The sequence below is a fragment of the Tetrao urogallus genome, assembly GCF_951394365.1.
Source record: "Tetrao urogallus genome assembly, chromosome: 1".
Taxonomy (NCBI): Eukaryota; Metazoa; Chordata; class Aves; order Galliformes; family Phasianidae; genus Tetrao; species Tetrao urogallus.
This window is the reverse complement of record NC_136813.1, coordinates 155,478,038-155,495,111: the sequence shown is the minus strand read 5'-3', so window position 1 is coordinate 155,495,111 and position 17,074 is coordinate 155,478,038. Positions and strand designations below refer to the sequence as shown.

The 17,074-nt window shown below is 34.0% G+C and overlaps 1 protein-coding gene across 2 annotated transcripts in view; it reads left to right on the top strand.

Annotated features, from left to right (window-relative positions):
- Positions 1-17,074, top strand: part of NAV3 (neuron navigator 3) — a gene marked incomplete at both ends in the record, with an annotated part of 252,259 nt that overhangs the window by 98,344 nt on the left and 136,841 nt on the right. For both annotated transcript variants that reach the window (XM_079541743.1, XM_079541742.1), the window contains 2 exons: positions 4,935-5,007; positions 8,950-9,124. In XM_079541743.1, the coding sequence (XP_079397869.1) occupies positions 4,935-5,007; positions 8,950-9,124 (248 nt within the window). The remainder of the gene's footprint in view (positions 1-4,934; positions 5,008-8,949; positions 9,125-17,074) is intronic.

The window sequence follows — 17,074 nt, the reverse complement described above, 5'->3', positions numbered from 1 at the left end:
CCCACAATTAAATTGATGCTGGAAGTGAAGAAAGTGTTTTCTGCCAGACAAAAGAGATGAAAGCTAATCTTGGTAACAGCAAAAATAATTATAATAAATAGACATGTTCTATATGTTGAGTCACTGGTGAGCACAATCCCACAAATGATCTCTTCCTGTAAGTCTGCTGACTTCTGGGTATTAAGTGCTACTGTTCATCTACACGCAAGTCCCAAAGTCTGGTTTAGTCATTTATGTCTATCAGTAAAATTTCAACTACCTACAAGTCAAAAGCAGATTACCTAAGACTATAGTATATAGTGTATTACAGAAGATTTGAGACGTGTCTTCTTTATATGCCATATAATGTAGTAATAGTATGCAGTTGTGGTATTGCTGCTTATTTGTATTTAAATCATTTGAAAGATTATCCTTTAAAATGTGGGTGTAGAAATATCCTAGGATCCAGTAGTACTTACGGTGTAAGTATTTCAGATGAATTTTTTTCATAATGCTGTGTCTATAAACAATATTTAAAGGATTTGATTTACAAAAATAGCTAAATACTGTATAAACATAATGTAGTAGCCTTAATCTAATTAGCATCAAATAGTATTATATCTAGCTGATGATTCTCCAATATCTTGATTCCTAAATAATCATCTTCTTAGCAGTTTCTCTGCACCTATGAAGTTGAAGCTACCTTTCAGAACAGGGCAAATTATTCTTCAGCTTTGAAAAGGAAGTGATTATACAATCAGAGGTGATAGTTCTGTTTGCCTCTGAAAAGCAATCTCATGTAGTAGCGACTGACTTTCAAAATGGTTAATTGAATAAGTAGGTGGACAAATCTACATGTCAAGGAAGTGGTACTAATTTACCTATTCTTTTTTAACATTTCTAATGTGGCAAATCTGTTATTCGTATCTTCCAGTCTTTTGAGTTGAGATTGTAAAATAAGGGACTTGGAACAAAAAATGTTTTGGATTGATAGTGAAAAACTGTTCAGCGATAGCCTGATCTTGGCAATATTTAGCTGTACAAGCAAATTTGCACTTTTGATTTACTTTCTATCTCTTGGTGCATTGGATTTTGAATCTGTTTAACCTGAATTCTGTACTGGGATGATGTACATCATAATTCTGATGATGCTGTTTGCACTAATGGGGAACATCATCTCTGTTGTAAATGGGTGCTGTTTGAAAGCAAAATTCATTACAAAATTGTGGGCATACATCATGAAATCTGTCTGGTGTCTATGTGAAGAGTAACAAAGCAAAATCCATAGTCCTTGATATATTAGCAGGTAGACTTCTGTATGTGCAGTGTTAGCACTATGAAGAATTTAACCCAGCTCATAATAATGCCACCACTAACTACTTAAATAAACATGGACTTCAGGGATTCATACCACTCTTGATTGAAACAGTATTGACTGGAAGCTGCTTGAAATCTCTTAGAGCTTTTGTGATTGAAAAATTACTCTCATCTGTGTGTAAGTTTGAATAAAAAGTGTTTGGTATTTCTGGGGTTTGAGTTCAAAGAATAACTGTGGTTTGCCAAAGCAAGAAGTAGGTAATTAAAGCAGCATTTATAGACGTACTGAAAGCTTTAAAATGGGACAAGATTAAGGCTAACTTCTTCTAGAAAGCTTCTTCTGGAAAGGAAAGAAAGTGAAAATAATCCAGAAATGTATTAATAGATGTTTCACTGAATCTCCTAACAGATTCTGAGAGTTGTAAGTAACTGCAGTTATTATCAGAAAACTGACTGCAAGAGTTATGTTCTGACATTTTCTGTGTGCTGTGTGACTGTGAACTGCCACGCCAGACTTGCTCTATTCACAAACCAAAAGAAGACTTCATTATAAGGCTAATACTGCAACCACAGTCAATTGTCTGAAAGTTGGCTTCTGCTATTACTTCATACAGCACCACCAAGAGGAATGATTTTGGACTCAGGGTTTCTATTAGAGTTCTCTGGGTGAACTATGAAGCAAAACAGAATTTGCTTTGTAGTTTTCAGTATATTGAGTCATCAGTGCTAGTAATGATGACTAGATTTGTCAGCAGGTTTAAGAAATGTGACTTCAAAGACACATACAGTAGATGTTGACATGTAAACTAACCAGGAGCCATTTCTATAGAATATTTTTCATCCTAAGTGTATGGTAAGATTTTGGCTTACTATTTACTAAATATTTAGTATTGCAGATAGCTATTGAGAAGTTTTCATAGTATTAGTACTTTACATAATACTATGTACTATGGTATATATATGTACTATGTACTGTAGTACATAGAAAATAAGGTTTTGTTTATAGTTAATAGTCTCCTGAAGTATGACAGAGAATACATGTCAATTATGAAAAATGTTAGTTATGCTAGCAGGTCTGCTAGGAAACATTGGTTTGGATATTTGGATGTGGTCACTACTGACTGGTCCAGTTTTTTTTTCTCATTTGATTCCCAGTATTAAGTGGCAGGTAGAGCAAAATTTCCCATCTTTGAAGTAGTTCATTCTGCATTATGGTTGATCCGAAAGTTCAAAGAGACACAGTTATATAGCTTATATCCAAAGAAATCTTCACTTCTGTTAAATTCTTCAAGACAGGAAAATTTCCATTCAAATTGTTTTCTTGTGTAGTTGACCTTTTTTAAAGGTCGAGCAAAGCTATCCTCATCATGTGTATTATTTTCATGACTGATCCATGGGTGTAGTTGGAGGTCAGGGCTGAGCCAGCTCATTTTCTTGCCGTTGCTGTCAGGAGTGGTTTAATCTTCCTGTCCCTCCTCCTCGTCTGCCCTCTCCTCCCCAAACTATGCCTTACTCAGGCTTGGACGCACCCTTTCCTCCTCTGATGCCTGTGCTCATCAGTCTGCACGGGAAACTGGAGTGACTAAAAAATGATTGCTTTCTTTGCTGGGTGGGTTCTGTGTGCTGAGCGAGCTCCTGGTGTGCTCAGAGAATCACTGAAGATCAGACGAGCTGGCAGCAGCAGGGCTCCACACCTGGGAGGAGAAGGAGGAGGTGAGGAAGAAGTCGATCTTCCTATTTTTGATGCAGCCTACTTTCAACTCACTTAGGTGTATCACATCATTGCCCTTTATGAAATGACCTAGTTTGTTTATCTATTGGACTATTTGTTTATTTTCATGATGTGAAACTACATAAACATATAAGAGAATCACAGAGTTAATGCCTGAGGAACTGCATTTACATTGCTTGACCAGAACTGGAATAATCCCATTGATTTTTATGACAGTTGTTCCACTATTCCAGCTGTACAAATAAGTGAATGCTGCCAAGCTGATTGAAGAAAGTTTTATGGTGAATCCCAACATAAGAGTAACTTTAATTATAATTAGCAGCAGAGTTGTATTTACTTTTTTTAATTGATCTAGGAGAGAGCTTGCTTATTATTTCCTATAAATGGTAATATGTCATTAGAAATAAGTTAACTAAGTGTAGGAAAATACTTTTTTAAAGATATGGTTACTAATGTTTTGGAGTTTGTTGTGCTTAACAAGCAATATCTAAGAGCTTTGCAGATGCTTATGTTTATAAGTAGTATCTGTGGGTCAAGAAAGTCTGTGTAAACTCATAGTATATATTTCAAGGGTCACTGTTAAAAGTAATGTTTCTATTCCTTTTATCTAATAGTAGTCGCTGAGGATAAGTGTAGAAGTGCTATCATAGAAAGACAGCCATAATAAAAGGCCTTTCTCTCAGGTTAGGAAAGATACTGTCAACAATCAAATGCTTTTTAGTCAAGGAGTGAATTTAAGCCTCATGCTATGAGGGCTGAAAACTGATGATAATGAGACATTGTAAAACACGTGAACATTAAAACAAAATAGCATGGACTTGATCTACTGCAGGTTTATGGGTGTGGTGCTTGGTGCTTGTTTCTTTTAATGTTTCCCAATGACAATAGGTATTTTAATTATATTGTTAAACTTTTTATTTCTGCGATCCCAATTACTTAAAATAAAAAAATCCTTCAACCTAAAAAATATAGTTTTAAATCAAGTCCGTGTAAGGCACTTGACATAGGACACCGCTCCACATAGCATAATTTTGAGTAGATAAGAATATATTGAGCCATACAAAGTTGTTAGTTGAGAGGTGTTACCCTTATATTTGCTTCATACATCCTGAAAGCGTCTGGGAAATCAGTCAGGGATGGTCATTCAAATGAACCTTTTGGAACGTTCTGCTCCCTAATCTGTGAAATGTACAAAGCTGAAAAGCATTAATACTGTGACTAGTCATTGTAGAGACAGAAGTTTGATCCTTTTATTGGTCTACATTTGGGCTAAGTTTTCTTCTTCTCTTTCCTTAAACTGTGTGGCAACTGTAAAATTCATCTAAACAATCAACTGAAATCAGCAACATGTCTTTTAATAAGCAAGCACTTTTCAGAGATACATAATCTTTAAATAAATTAAAATTATTTAGAATGATATTTAAAAAGAAAAGGAAAATAAAACATTGCTCTGACATAATCTTCACAAAATTCTACATCATCTCTGGGAAATGCCTTTGCTAAAACATTTGTTGGATGCTTTTGATTTCATTTTTCAGCTAACTCACCCACTTCTCTAAACATATGTTCAGTGTCTAACTCTCTATGGACGCTTTCATTGCTGTTTGTTTGCAGTGTATCAAATCCAGTTTTATGTTAAGTAGATGGGTTGCTGATTTGCCAGCATGCCATTCTGGATCGGGCATTTATGAATTGTTTTTAAGCAGCAAAGTGGACAATGAAAGCTTTATATCAGGTCCCTAATTAGGAGTAATCATTCTTGTTAAACTTTGGTAAAGAGCTGTAGAATGCAGTGAATGTAAAGTATTCATTCCTAGGACATTTCTTTCTTTTTTTTTTTCCCCTACACTTTAGTACATTTTGTCAAATAGTCTTATGCTGCTTGTTATTTATGTTCATATTGCAGATTGAGAATGTTGATGTCTGCCTCAGCTTTCTGGCAGCCAGAGGTGTAAATGTCCAAGGTCTTTCTGCAGAAGGTAAGAGAAATTGATCATCAGAACAAATAACTGGATTTTTTTTTTAAGCTAATTTTTTTAATAGAAATTATTTGTACCTTTGTACCAAACTGTAGCTGTTTTGAACAGCACTCAGATACTGATTACTGATAAGGAGTGAGAGAAAACTTTAATTTTCTATTGAAATTGAACTAAGGAATTTAGTATATTTACAAAACTTAAGGAAACCTTTATTAACACTTTCATGTTATCTCCAAAATGTCAGATAAGTACAGTTTTCCCCAAGTACACATTTTGTCTTCTTCATATATGGGTTTCAAAACAAACATAGATATATAAGAATCTTGCTCAGATAAATAAACCCGGGGAAGACTTATACTCACTTTATAGTGAGTATATATGAGTCTCTATATAAGACTATACTGACTTTATACTCAGTATTAGTATTGTCTGGATGCATCTGAAATGTATTGCATAACAGTGATGTGCTGTATTACGTGAAAGAGAGAACAGTCTTGCTGCTTATATTATAGCTCTTTTTACTGTTTTAATCAAGTTAGTGCCTGATGCAGTTATGAGTAATCAATATGTCAAGTCAAGTACCAATTGTCTTAACATGTAATATTTGCTAAATTAATGCAGAATTAATTCAAACGGTTATTTTATTTTGTAGCGTAATAAAATTTATGCAAACATTTGTCTTGTAAGGGATTAAACAGTTCTGCAGGGTTCTGTGCACCATAGAAGTCCCTTTGAATTCTGAGGCAGCTGAAGCCAATAGGTATTACCAAGTCACAATGCTATGTATCTATTTTGCATGTAGCAAAACTAAAGGAAAGGAGGCGTTCTTTTTTTAAGAGATGCCAGTTTCCATTTAATTTTACAATATAATGTGAAGAAAAATTTTGAATGCTAGCTAGTGCTTGATTTTAAAATTAACATTGTTATCCTCTACCATCCCCACCTTTCCTAGTACCTCTGGTGGAAGCATAGCACAGCCATGATATGTTCTGACTTTTCTCTATAATAATTTAATTATGGAAATCTCCTTGACTGATAAAAAGGAACCTTTGTATATAATGAAGATATGTTGATGTGTTAGAATACTGAATATTTACATGCTGCCAATCATCCCAAAGTCACAAAATCACAGAATGGCTAGGATTGGAAGGGACTTCAAGGATCATGAATCTTCAACCTCCCTGCCACATGTAGGGCCACCAACCTCCACTTTTAATACTAGACCAGGCTGCCCAGAAAGTCATTTAGAACTCATTCTTTCAGGGAAGCTTATTTTTACTTGCATACAAAATAAGAATCAAATGTATGAATAGCATGAATTTATTTCACAACAATACTCTTCATTGTTTCATAGCATGGCACAAAACAACATTCTTTTTCTCTGTACTTCATTAAATCAAAATCAGAGTGCATTCTGTAATACATGCCTTTATACAAACCTTTGTTTTGCTTTGGAAAATCACTTGTAGAAAGATGTAGGATTCAACCAATTGGCATTAAGTACAAATACTACTAAAAGTAATAATCTAATGCAGTTTTAAATGCAAAGACTATTTTTAAAAACTTGTATTGAGACAGAATTTTAACACTGCATTCCTTGAATTCTGAAGTAATGTTCAAAATAATTTTGCTGTTTGTCGGTCAATATTGACTCTGGAGTACGTCTTCTAATATCTTTGATGTTTCTGTATCATTTTGCAGTAACATGCCTCCCTTAAATGTACCATTTTTAACATGTATTATTTTGAACATTGCAATTTCCTTGAGAAGAAGGAATTGAGAAAAACTGTTATGTTGTTTTTCAGTAAGTTATCAGGTTATCTTCATAGTGGTTTTTTTCATCACATTTATGTTTAAAATCCATGAAGTTCATAAACTGATATGGCTGCTTCTTCTAATAGGCTTTAGTAAATGTCTTACTACTGTTGAGACACGTATTAATGCATTTTTCAGTTTCCCAAACAGAAAACTATGACCTTAACAAAGATTAAAGATTTGAAACCGATTTCCCACCTCATTTAGATGCTTGAGCAGGGAATTCTTGAACAAAAGTTGTTTTTTAAACCTTGAGAGCAAAATCTGTACTGGAGAATCCAAGTGATAAATAATAAACCAGTTTCAATGAAGAAAAGTAGTTCCTCTCCTCTTCCCTGCATTTAGTATTATATTTAGTACCTTTGATAATTTTCTGGGAGTTTATGCTTTAAGAGAAATCTTCCAACTGTACCTGGTCTAAAAGCAGGGAATAAGTACAACATTGTTCACATTCTCCTTTACAAGTAATTAAACATATGGTTTAACACACACACAAAAAGGTGAAATTATAAGATAAAAATATATGGATGTGATTTAATGAACAAGGGATTATTTTCCTGAGAACTACATGATGCAATATGACAAGAATAAATAATATCTGGGATAGAACTGGAGAAGCTTGAACAATGGTATTTACATGTTTTGGTTTGACTTTTTTTTTCTTTTTTTTTTCTCTTTTTTTTTAAGATAATGTTAAATAAAAGCTTTCTTGATCTTCCTTGACAGCAGTATAACTACAGAAGTCATTATTCCTAAACAGCTTGCTAATACTGAGAAAGTTCTGCATGTTGCTGATATCTCATGAGGAATCAGTGATCCTACTGCATCTTCATAGGGAACAAGAGCAAGTATAGATACATAGAACAAATTTCCATTTTGCAAAGTACACTGGGGTGTTCAGAATTGTTTGCTCTTGCTGAACAGAGTGAGAGCATAAGTGCTGTAGTGTTTGATGGCCTGTTCATGTATGCACCAGCATTTCACCTGTGGAAAGGAAATTGATATGATTTAAAGAACATTAATATTATAGTGTTTGTTTATAAGCTGTATTAAGCATTTATAAGGAAAGGCTGTGTAGTACATAAAACTCAGTCTTTGTATTTGCAGGAAAGACAGAAAGATTGAAATGTTACATGTTAGGTTACAAGGCTATCGGCCTAATGAAAACCTTACACAAGAAGCCCAGTGCCAAAGAAAATTAATAATGAAGTTATGAACAGACCTAAGTGCTGCAGATAATTTCATTAAGGCCCCCTGAGGCTTCTTTTTTGACATGGAGATCCTTTATGAGCAAAGAATAACATTAGCCTTTTAAAACCTTCATCTCAGGCTGTGCAAAGACAAAGAGAAAGGAATGGGAGACTTAAGGATTCTACCCAGAGACAAAATTTCATATGGAAAGCTATTTTAGCCACAAGTGAAAGCTGCATTTTTGAAGTTTTTGTTAATCAGTACAAGCAGCATGGAATAGGAAACTAGAAAATGATGTTACTGGAAAGTTCAAAGATATAATCACAAATCTTATGGTCACCTCTTTTCATTGGTATTTTCCATTAATCTGCTTCTCTTGTGTTCCTTCCTAATTCTTGTGAATGCATATGCACTCATCCACTAGATTGCAGACATCTCCTCTTTCCACTTTTTTTAGAAGTCATTGTTTACTGGTGCTGGACAAAGATTTGCCCAAGAAGCCATAAGAGAAATGTAAAGCCACTACTTAGAAGGGATGTTTACCTAAAGCCAGAAGAACAGAGATTTTTACTAGCTGTTCTAGCCTCTCTGTTCCCAAGAATCCTTGTACTGAGTTGAGGCTGTGTACTGTATTTATTTTCAAATATATATATTGCTTAATGTTAGCTTTACTCTTCTTTATGACCATGCACATGTGTTTCATCACGAGGACATTAAAGAGATGTGCTTCTTGCAACAACAGCACATAAATAAGCAAAGACAAACAATAAAGTATCAATGGCACCTGGCATGTCTCTCATAGCAGAGAGAAATGCAGAAGAGTATAAATATGTATAGGTTTGTTTACATGGATGTTAGAGTGTAAAACTTCTTCAAAACTGAAAGTCTAAAACCACTGTGTTTTCACTTCTTTTTCTTTTTTTCTTTTTAATATAGAAATAAGGAATGGAAATTTGAAAGCCATTTTAGGCCTGTTTTTCAGTTTGTCTCGATACAAACAGCAGCAACATCATCAGCAACAGTACTACCAGTCTTTGGTGGAGCTACAGCAGCAAGTACCTTCATCTCCAGCAGAAATCAGCCAGTCCAAAACACAAGATATGCAGTCGAGGTAGGTTAAAAAATTAATTTCCTTATAAGTAAAAGCAATTTGTTTTGTGTGTTCAAAAAGGAGAAGTTTTTGTGGAAAAATAGATCCCTTACAAGAGACTTGTATTTTATTTATTTATTTATTTATTTATTGTTTATTTATTATTATTATTGTATATATGTAGGAACACAATATTTATTTTTTGTTTGGTATTAAGCTTGTATTTCTTATAATAAAGGTAGAGTGATAATCTCCCCAATTAAATTTAGTTCAAATTCTAGTTAATTTTAAGGCATTTTTTTACACTTTGATTCAGCAGTACTTTACACAGTAAGAGATTGTTAGTACACACTGATGTTTTCCTCTTATGCCCAGTTGCACATCTAAATGAGTTATCTCAAATGCTTAGCAAAATGCACAGGGAAAAGGCACAACTGATAGTTCAATTTGTTCTTAACTCTTTTTGTTCCCATGCATTCTGTTTTTGAGTACCTAATTCTGTTTGAATGGCTTTTGAAATGGTAAAAGAAAAGGAAAAAAAAATGATCTTAATCCATTTTCTTCTTTTCAGGGGTCAAATTAAGATTTAGTTAGGAAGGCAAAAAATTCAGTGGCATCTTAAATAGTTGAATTATGTTCCTCTCAGATTGAAGCTGTACAGATATTTGGAGAAGGTGGTTTCCTACTGTCCATGACAAAAGAATCAGCTTTAAACAAGTATCTATTTAAATCAAAAGTATTAGCAAGTTATGCTGTACTGAGGAAGGAAAAAAAGCTATTCACAAATAAGAGTATAAGTGAATTGTTAATGAAAAGCTTTCATGTTGGTCTGATGGCTTTAATACTTGTTTCAGTAATTTTCTTGTTTGAAAGATTTTGTGTGCTTCATGAACAATCGTCTAGAATATGATAAATCAGTGATTAAAATATGAGAGTGCAGTAGTTAAATTTTGGTTCCTGAGTCCGATTTGCACCTGAGATACTCTTTCATGTTTATAAAACTTATTCTTTAGTTGAAAAAAACCTTTTGCACCCCAAAATAATAGAAAACTTTGCCTTGAGAATGAGAATGTTGCAAAAATAAATCTAGGAGAACATTGCCAGTGGCAATTTTAGTATCTCATTTGATGCAAAAATTAGGAACCACTTGCACTGCCTTAGACGTTATAATGTGGAATGCATATTTTTCCCGCTTCTAAAAATTAATCTCTTTGAATGCTTTCTTTTTCTGTGAAGTTTTTTATTAGCATATAATCTAAGGAATTATGGCATCATTCTGGAAGACTCTGAACATTTTCACAAGTTGATTTTTTTGCTGTCTGTAGGGTGTTTAATAACTGCATGGGAGGAAATAATATCTTGTTATTCAAAAAGTTGTTGTTTTTCTATTATAACAGATATTTAGAATAGAGGCGTAGAAGTATTCACTGCTTTGATCAATAGAGTTAAGGACTTAGTTAGCTGTATGCAGATACTTCTGATTTTTGGGATTTGTTTACAGTTTACTAAAACTGAAACATCTCCTGCTTTTCTAGTTCGGCCATGGAGTTTTTTAAATTAAAACTAGCTATGATGTTCCTTTATGCATCACCGCTATTGTAAAGAATTCTGTTTGTCCAAAAGACTTGGAGAAAAGCAGTTGTTATCATTTGGAAGACAACTTAAACACTAGTTCTTTGTCTGCTCAGGAATGGTCAGCACTGAGGGGATGAATTTATATAAAGCTTTCCTTTCATTATAATTTTGCAAGACTCCAGTGCCTATTTCTGCTCTTCTCCTTTGCTAAGTTTAAACATACATCGTTTAGAAGGAAGGCAGTCTTTCTGCATCCAGAATCTCAGCTTTCATGACTTCATTAAGTGACATCTAAAGCTGTTTTAACAATTTCTACTTTCATCAATGCGTATTAGACTTCCTGCTTTAATGCCTGTACATGTTATTTATAGCTATTTATACTTCAACTACTTTTTTTCTTTGTAAAAAAGTACAGCAAGATTAATAATGTCTTACTCCCTACCTGTAAACTAAAAGCAAGAATTTATGCATACATATTTTGAGTATTTCTCACTGCAAACTTCTGTACTGACTGAACATGTTTTTCTCTGTCCCCATATTTATCCATAAGGGCTGTAAAGGTAAAGATCCTTCTTTGTGAAAGTTGTCTATATTTGAAAGATTCTTACCTTCTATTGTGAATGAATGTTTCTAGTATTCTGAGCTGCTAGCAAAACAAAGAAGAGGACAAAAAGATTTTTTTTTTCATTTGTCATTGAAGTAATACTAGGAAATTAGTATAGAGTAACATGTCCACCTCTACTGCATTTGGAAAATATGATTTCCACAGATGTATAGATCTGTTAATTTGAACTGTCTGTGGGGGACTTAGCAGCTCTTCCTTTCTTAACAGTCATCTTATTTAACTCGTTCTTTTTTTCAATCAGAAAAGCCATTTTTGCTAAAAAACTTTTTAGTTTTGAGATAGAAATGAATAAGAAGATTCTATTTAGAAGGAAGTCAAAATACAAAACAAATAGAACTCCTGTGATGGTGTTAATCGTACCTCTTGCCTACATTTTGCTGTCTCAAATACGGACAAGTAGCTTACATGACTCCCAAGATTCAGTTCTGTGATATAATTTCTTTCATGGCATTTGTGTCTCAACATTAATTACAGAGGGAACTAGAAGATCTTCAAATGTCCCTTCCAAATCAAAATATTCTACTATTCTATGACTGATTAACAGAGCAGGAACTAAAAGTCTTTATGAACTGATGGTTGATAGTAATCTTTAAGACAATTTATAATTGAGCAGCGACTCTTTCTTTACTAAGTCTGTTGCAGTTCTGAATGTACCCTCAGAAAAGTATCTACTTGCACCTGTGGGTAGATGGCAATAAAGCACACTTTAGGTGCTGCCTCTTTTTGTTTTAGCTGTAAAATCCCACAGTCCTACCGTGTTAGATGAATGAGGTCTTTTTGAAAGGATTATATACACTGTGTTTGGTGTGTATCTGTATGTACACAAATAAACAAAACCAAAATACATACACTGACAAAGGTAGATGCATTTTACACTTTTTTTTTTTTTTTTTTTTTTTTTTTTTTAGAGTTCGGTGTTCAATCACATTTCAAGTTGCAATTTAAGTCTTTGAAAATATTTCTTTATAATTGCAGTTAATTTGGGCTAGATGGTTTTCCATGCAAACTTTTCTGTGGCAGGCTCTAACAGAGGTATCTACAGTTGATCAGTGTGGCAATACTTCAGCATCCTTAGCCATTTGTAAACTATGCCTAACCAAACTCAAAATTTTGAAAACTGTATACACAGAAGGGGAGCAAGACTCTGAATGTGGAAGGGTATCATTGTCCTATGTAATTCTAGTGAGGATAACCAAATAATGAAGTAAATATAAAAAGAATAAAGGAAGCTGATTTATGGTAAGTGGAATTTCATTTCAAAGAATATGCTTTACTTATGGTAGATTGTAACTTTGTACCACTAAGTATAAAATCTCTTAAAATCATTTAGCAATTAATGGAAAAGTCTGTGGTAAACAACAAATGGTAATTCAAGAAAGAGAACAGTTGTAGATGGGATTTCTGATTTCTTTTCATCCTAAAATTTCCTACGTTCTTTTGTGATTAACTGGGAATTGAATATTTCAAAATCTGGGATAGACACTTCACTGTTTAGTTATGACTGCATTGCTGCTTAGAGATTTGGTTAAAAAATACAGTGCTGGTGGCCTTATTTATATCTGTCAGTACAGATACATGACAACAATGGTTACATTATATTTTTATGCTTCACTTTGCTGGTGGATTCCATTATCACAGCAATACATCTAAACTTTCTGCAGTGATGATCTTTCAACCACCCAGATACTAAGAGAAAACACATGTGGATGAAAGAAGTTCTGTCTCATTTATGGATTAGGCAGTAACTGGTTTCAGTAAGCTGTCAGCAAAATTCCAGAAGACGGACAAACTATTTTATCACGTACAGGAATGATGAGCACAGCTTGAGGTCCAGATGGATTTTGTTAAATTTGTTATATTAAAAGAGCACCCTGGTTTTCCTAAGTGCATAAACAACGTTAGGTAGCTGATTTCTACAGGCAGTTGCATATATAACTAGTGTAATGAACTCGGTTTCATGTTGCCTACTTCTTAGATGTATTAGGGAAAAAATGAAGCTTATTGAACACACAGCTAGTGCTGTGTGAAACACAGTAATGCAAATGCAGTGGTTATGATTATGCATTTAAATAGATCCATGCCTGAATACTGGCAATCCATATGCCAATCTTGGTTCCACCACTGGCAATTTAGAAAAAGGCCTTTGTTTCAGTGTTCTTGAGGTTTAAAATATAGCCTTAATAGTCTGCACCAAGTGCATCACACCAACGCTAAAACATGAAAGTCACGTGTCTTGGTTAATGAAAAGCAAAGGGATGAACTACATCTCTTCCCTGTCTTAGCTCTTGCCATTACTGATCATTTTGTTTTAATGAAGATAACCAGGTATGCTGCTCCTGCTTTTTTCACTATATAATCACTGTTTAAAAGAAGAAGACAAATTAGAAAAAGGTTTATTATTTTATTTTTTCCAGTAGATATCTGAATGAACAAGCTATTAGCCATATCTGATGTATTTTTATTTGTCTGGGAGATAATGCACAATGATCTGCATTACCTAATGTGATTGCAAAGTGATGTGTGGCAACTGACTTTCAAATGGACCTTTGGGATTTCATTTTACTTTAATTGAGCTTCCTTTAAGAGTCAGCTTTTGCCCCATTTCTTTCTGCTCCTTAAAGATACTATCGTAACAGTCCTTACAGTTGCCAATGAAAGGAAATTTTGATTCCTTAACAGACCGGGGCATGAAGTTCATCCTTCTTGTAGCCCAAGTAACTAAAATATGTGATGTACCTGCATACCAGTTATATCAGTTAACTGTGTACCTAAGCAAATAGATTATAAGTAACAACGTGGGATTGCATAAATCAGAGATTTGTTCTTGTTTATAGTTTACCAGTTAATCTTCTTGCACACTCCATTTTTTTTGCACAAGTATCACACAAGTATCAAATTAATTTACACATTTACATAACTCTTACAAGGATGCTAGAGATTATTACAGTGTTGGGAATTCTGTAGGATTTATCCATGACATAATGACAGAGAAGCACATAAAAAATACACCATCACTGTGTCCTAAATATTAATATTTCTGTCACAGTTTCAGTAGCAAGTTTTGGTTTTTTAACAAAATGAATATTTCAAAACAACAGGCAAAGCATGAGCATTATTTGTAGTTTCATAATACATACTGCTGTTGCATTTGAACAACTTAGAAATTACTGTGCTCAAAAGGATTGCTGTTTGATAATTGCAAAAGATGTTCCTTTCTTGTAACCTTCATTGTAAACGGCAGTCAGTGCAATAGCAACAATATATTTTTCATAGATTTCTTCCCTGTAGTCCACGCTGTCTAAGATAAGCAATGTTAAAGCTTAACATAAGGAAAGAAAATTTCTTTTGAAGAGGAGTTTCAATTTCCAAAAGAAATAGTCTCTTTCATAGCTGTAATATACCACATACTAGAGAGGAAATATAAAAGCGTAAATTATAAAACATTTTAGATCCTTGTAATAGCTTTTCAGATTTCCTTAAACGTTTCATCTCTTATTTAATCTTTTTGCTATTGACCTCTCAGAAACTGCTGATATGTTTCACCTTCCTACATAATTCTTTGGACTGGTTCCTGAAAATCTTGTCCTTTGTTAGTTATGTTATTTATCATGCATCTGCATATAATGATATATAGTTGATTTCTCCTGTTAGATTACCTCTGCCACCTGCTCAAGGAGGGTACTTCTCTTGTTTTGTCTGCACTTCAAGATGAAACTGTCATCCTTTCTTCTTGTCCTTGCAGTTTTCAAAAGAATGTTTTAATTCACTTTAGTGATGATTTTCATTTTGTCTGCCTCAGATACTTTCATGGTCTTGTTTTTCTCCTTTGCTTCTCATCACTCGTTACTTTTTGTATTTCCATTTTGATGTACTTCAGCCATAATTTTTCTGTAGCTCTTAATGGGATTTCTTCCATTTATCTTTTTAATGTCAGGATCCATCCTTTTCTATATTTCCTTTTGAAGTAACCTTAGAATACAGTTATTTTCTTTACAGATATTATTTCCTGCTCTGCCCTCTCTATATGTACAGATTCATTCTTTGTTCTGATTCTCTGAAAATAAATTCTGCTGAAGTTTTGTCCATGAATCTTTTCCAGATCTGGCATCTGTTTAATTCAGATGGCTTGCAAACATTTGTGTAAATGGCAAATATAACTTGAATAAATATAGCATTCAGTGGGAGCCATAGTGATTTATTATGGCCTTCATTCTTTCTTTTGTCCTATAGTTTATTTTATTATCTATTCTGAAGCAAAATGTTTTTTTATTTTTATTTATTCCTCAATAAATTCCTTGCTGGCAGGGTATGACTTGATCTTTCACTTGTATTCATGTATTCCTTCCAGTCACAGCTTCATGTTTGTACTGCTACTTCTTTCTGCTACAGTCAGTTCTTTTATCCATTTTTATCTCTAAATATTTTCACAGACAGTTCTGCGAATGTGAAATGATATTCTACGTATTGTTGTTTGGCAGATACCAGTTAATAAGAGAACAGTACTCTTTGCAGCAGCTATGGATATGATGAGTTTCTCTCTTCACTGACCAAAAAAACTCCCCCCAAAAAACTAATGAGAAGTATAGATGGTGTTATTTAATGGATTAATGGCGGTTTATAGCAACCCCAACCATTCTATAGGATGCATTGATGAATATGATTTTTTTTTTTTTTTTTTTTTTAAATCTGTGAAAATGTTCCAAAGACAATTATTTTAGATTTCAGAGAGTGACAGCCTCAGACTTTTTGGCATCCTCTTTCTCATTCCCTTTTGGAGAAAACTTTGTTGCAGTCTTAGTAATGACATACATTTCTGTGTAGGTCATCTGGTGTATTCTTGTTCAAGATCAAAAATGGCACAGAGATAGGGTCATAAAAGATAAAATTATCCCTAAGAATACATTCTCAGTTCTGGTAGCACAGTGTTGCTTGATTTGTTCAGAAAAATTAGTGGTTTTTAGAAGATTGTATTGCTAGAAGTGAGTTACATGTCAACTAAACACATTATGTTGCATGTTTTGACTAAGTTGTCATCCTTCTTGTTTTTTTTAACAGTGTGATTTCACATTCTTTCACTGAATGACAGTACTACAAATACTAGGACCAGGGTGGGAAAGATATAGTCGCTGTGGTAGAGGACTAGTTCTGACTGAGAACATAAATGTAGATGGACAACTGAGTTATCTGAGTTTTTGGGTTATGAACTATGAACATGAAAACATTGAGAAAGCAGTTTTGCTTCTGTTTCCAAGCTTGAATCAGATGCAGATATCTTTCCTGTATAAGATTGTAGAAGTTAAAGCAGAAGGGAAAAATATCTAGTTAATACAAAACAGATCATAGAATGGCTTAGATTTGAAGGGACCATAAAGATCATCCATTTCGAGCCCCCTGCCGTGGGCGGGGTTGGCAACACTATATCAAGCTGACTGGTTTCTTTTGATATTGCACAAGTTAAACTAGGTTAACATATCTGAACATAAGCCATCTGCTTCTTTCTTGTCTATTGTATATTTACAGTTGGGCATACTTATTAACATGTGTTAACATGTTCTTTGGGTTGGAAGTGACTTTAAAAACCGTATAGTTTCAACCCCCCCTGTTGTCAGCAGGGCTGCCACCCACTCGATCAGGCTGGCTGGGGCCCCATCCAACCTGGTCTTGAACACACTTGACCATATTTCTGGCTTCCAACTTATTTTCCACTAGAATCCCCCATATCCTTCTCCCTAGAGCTGCTCTCAATTAGTTCTTCTCCCAGTGTATAGACA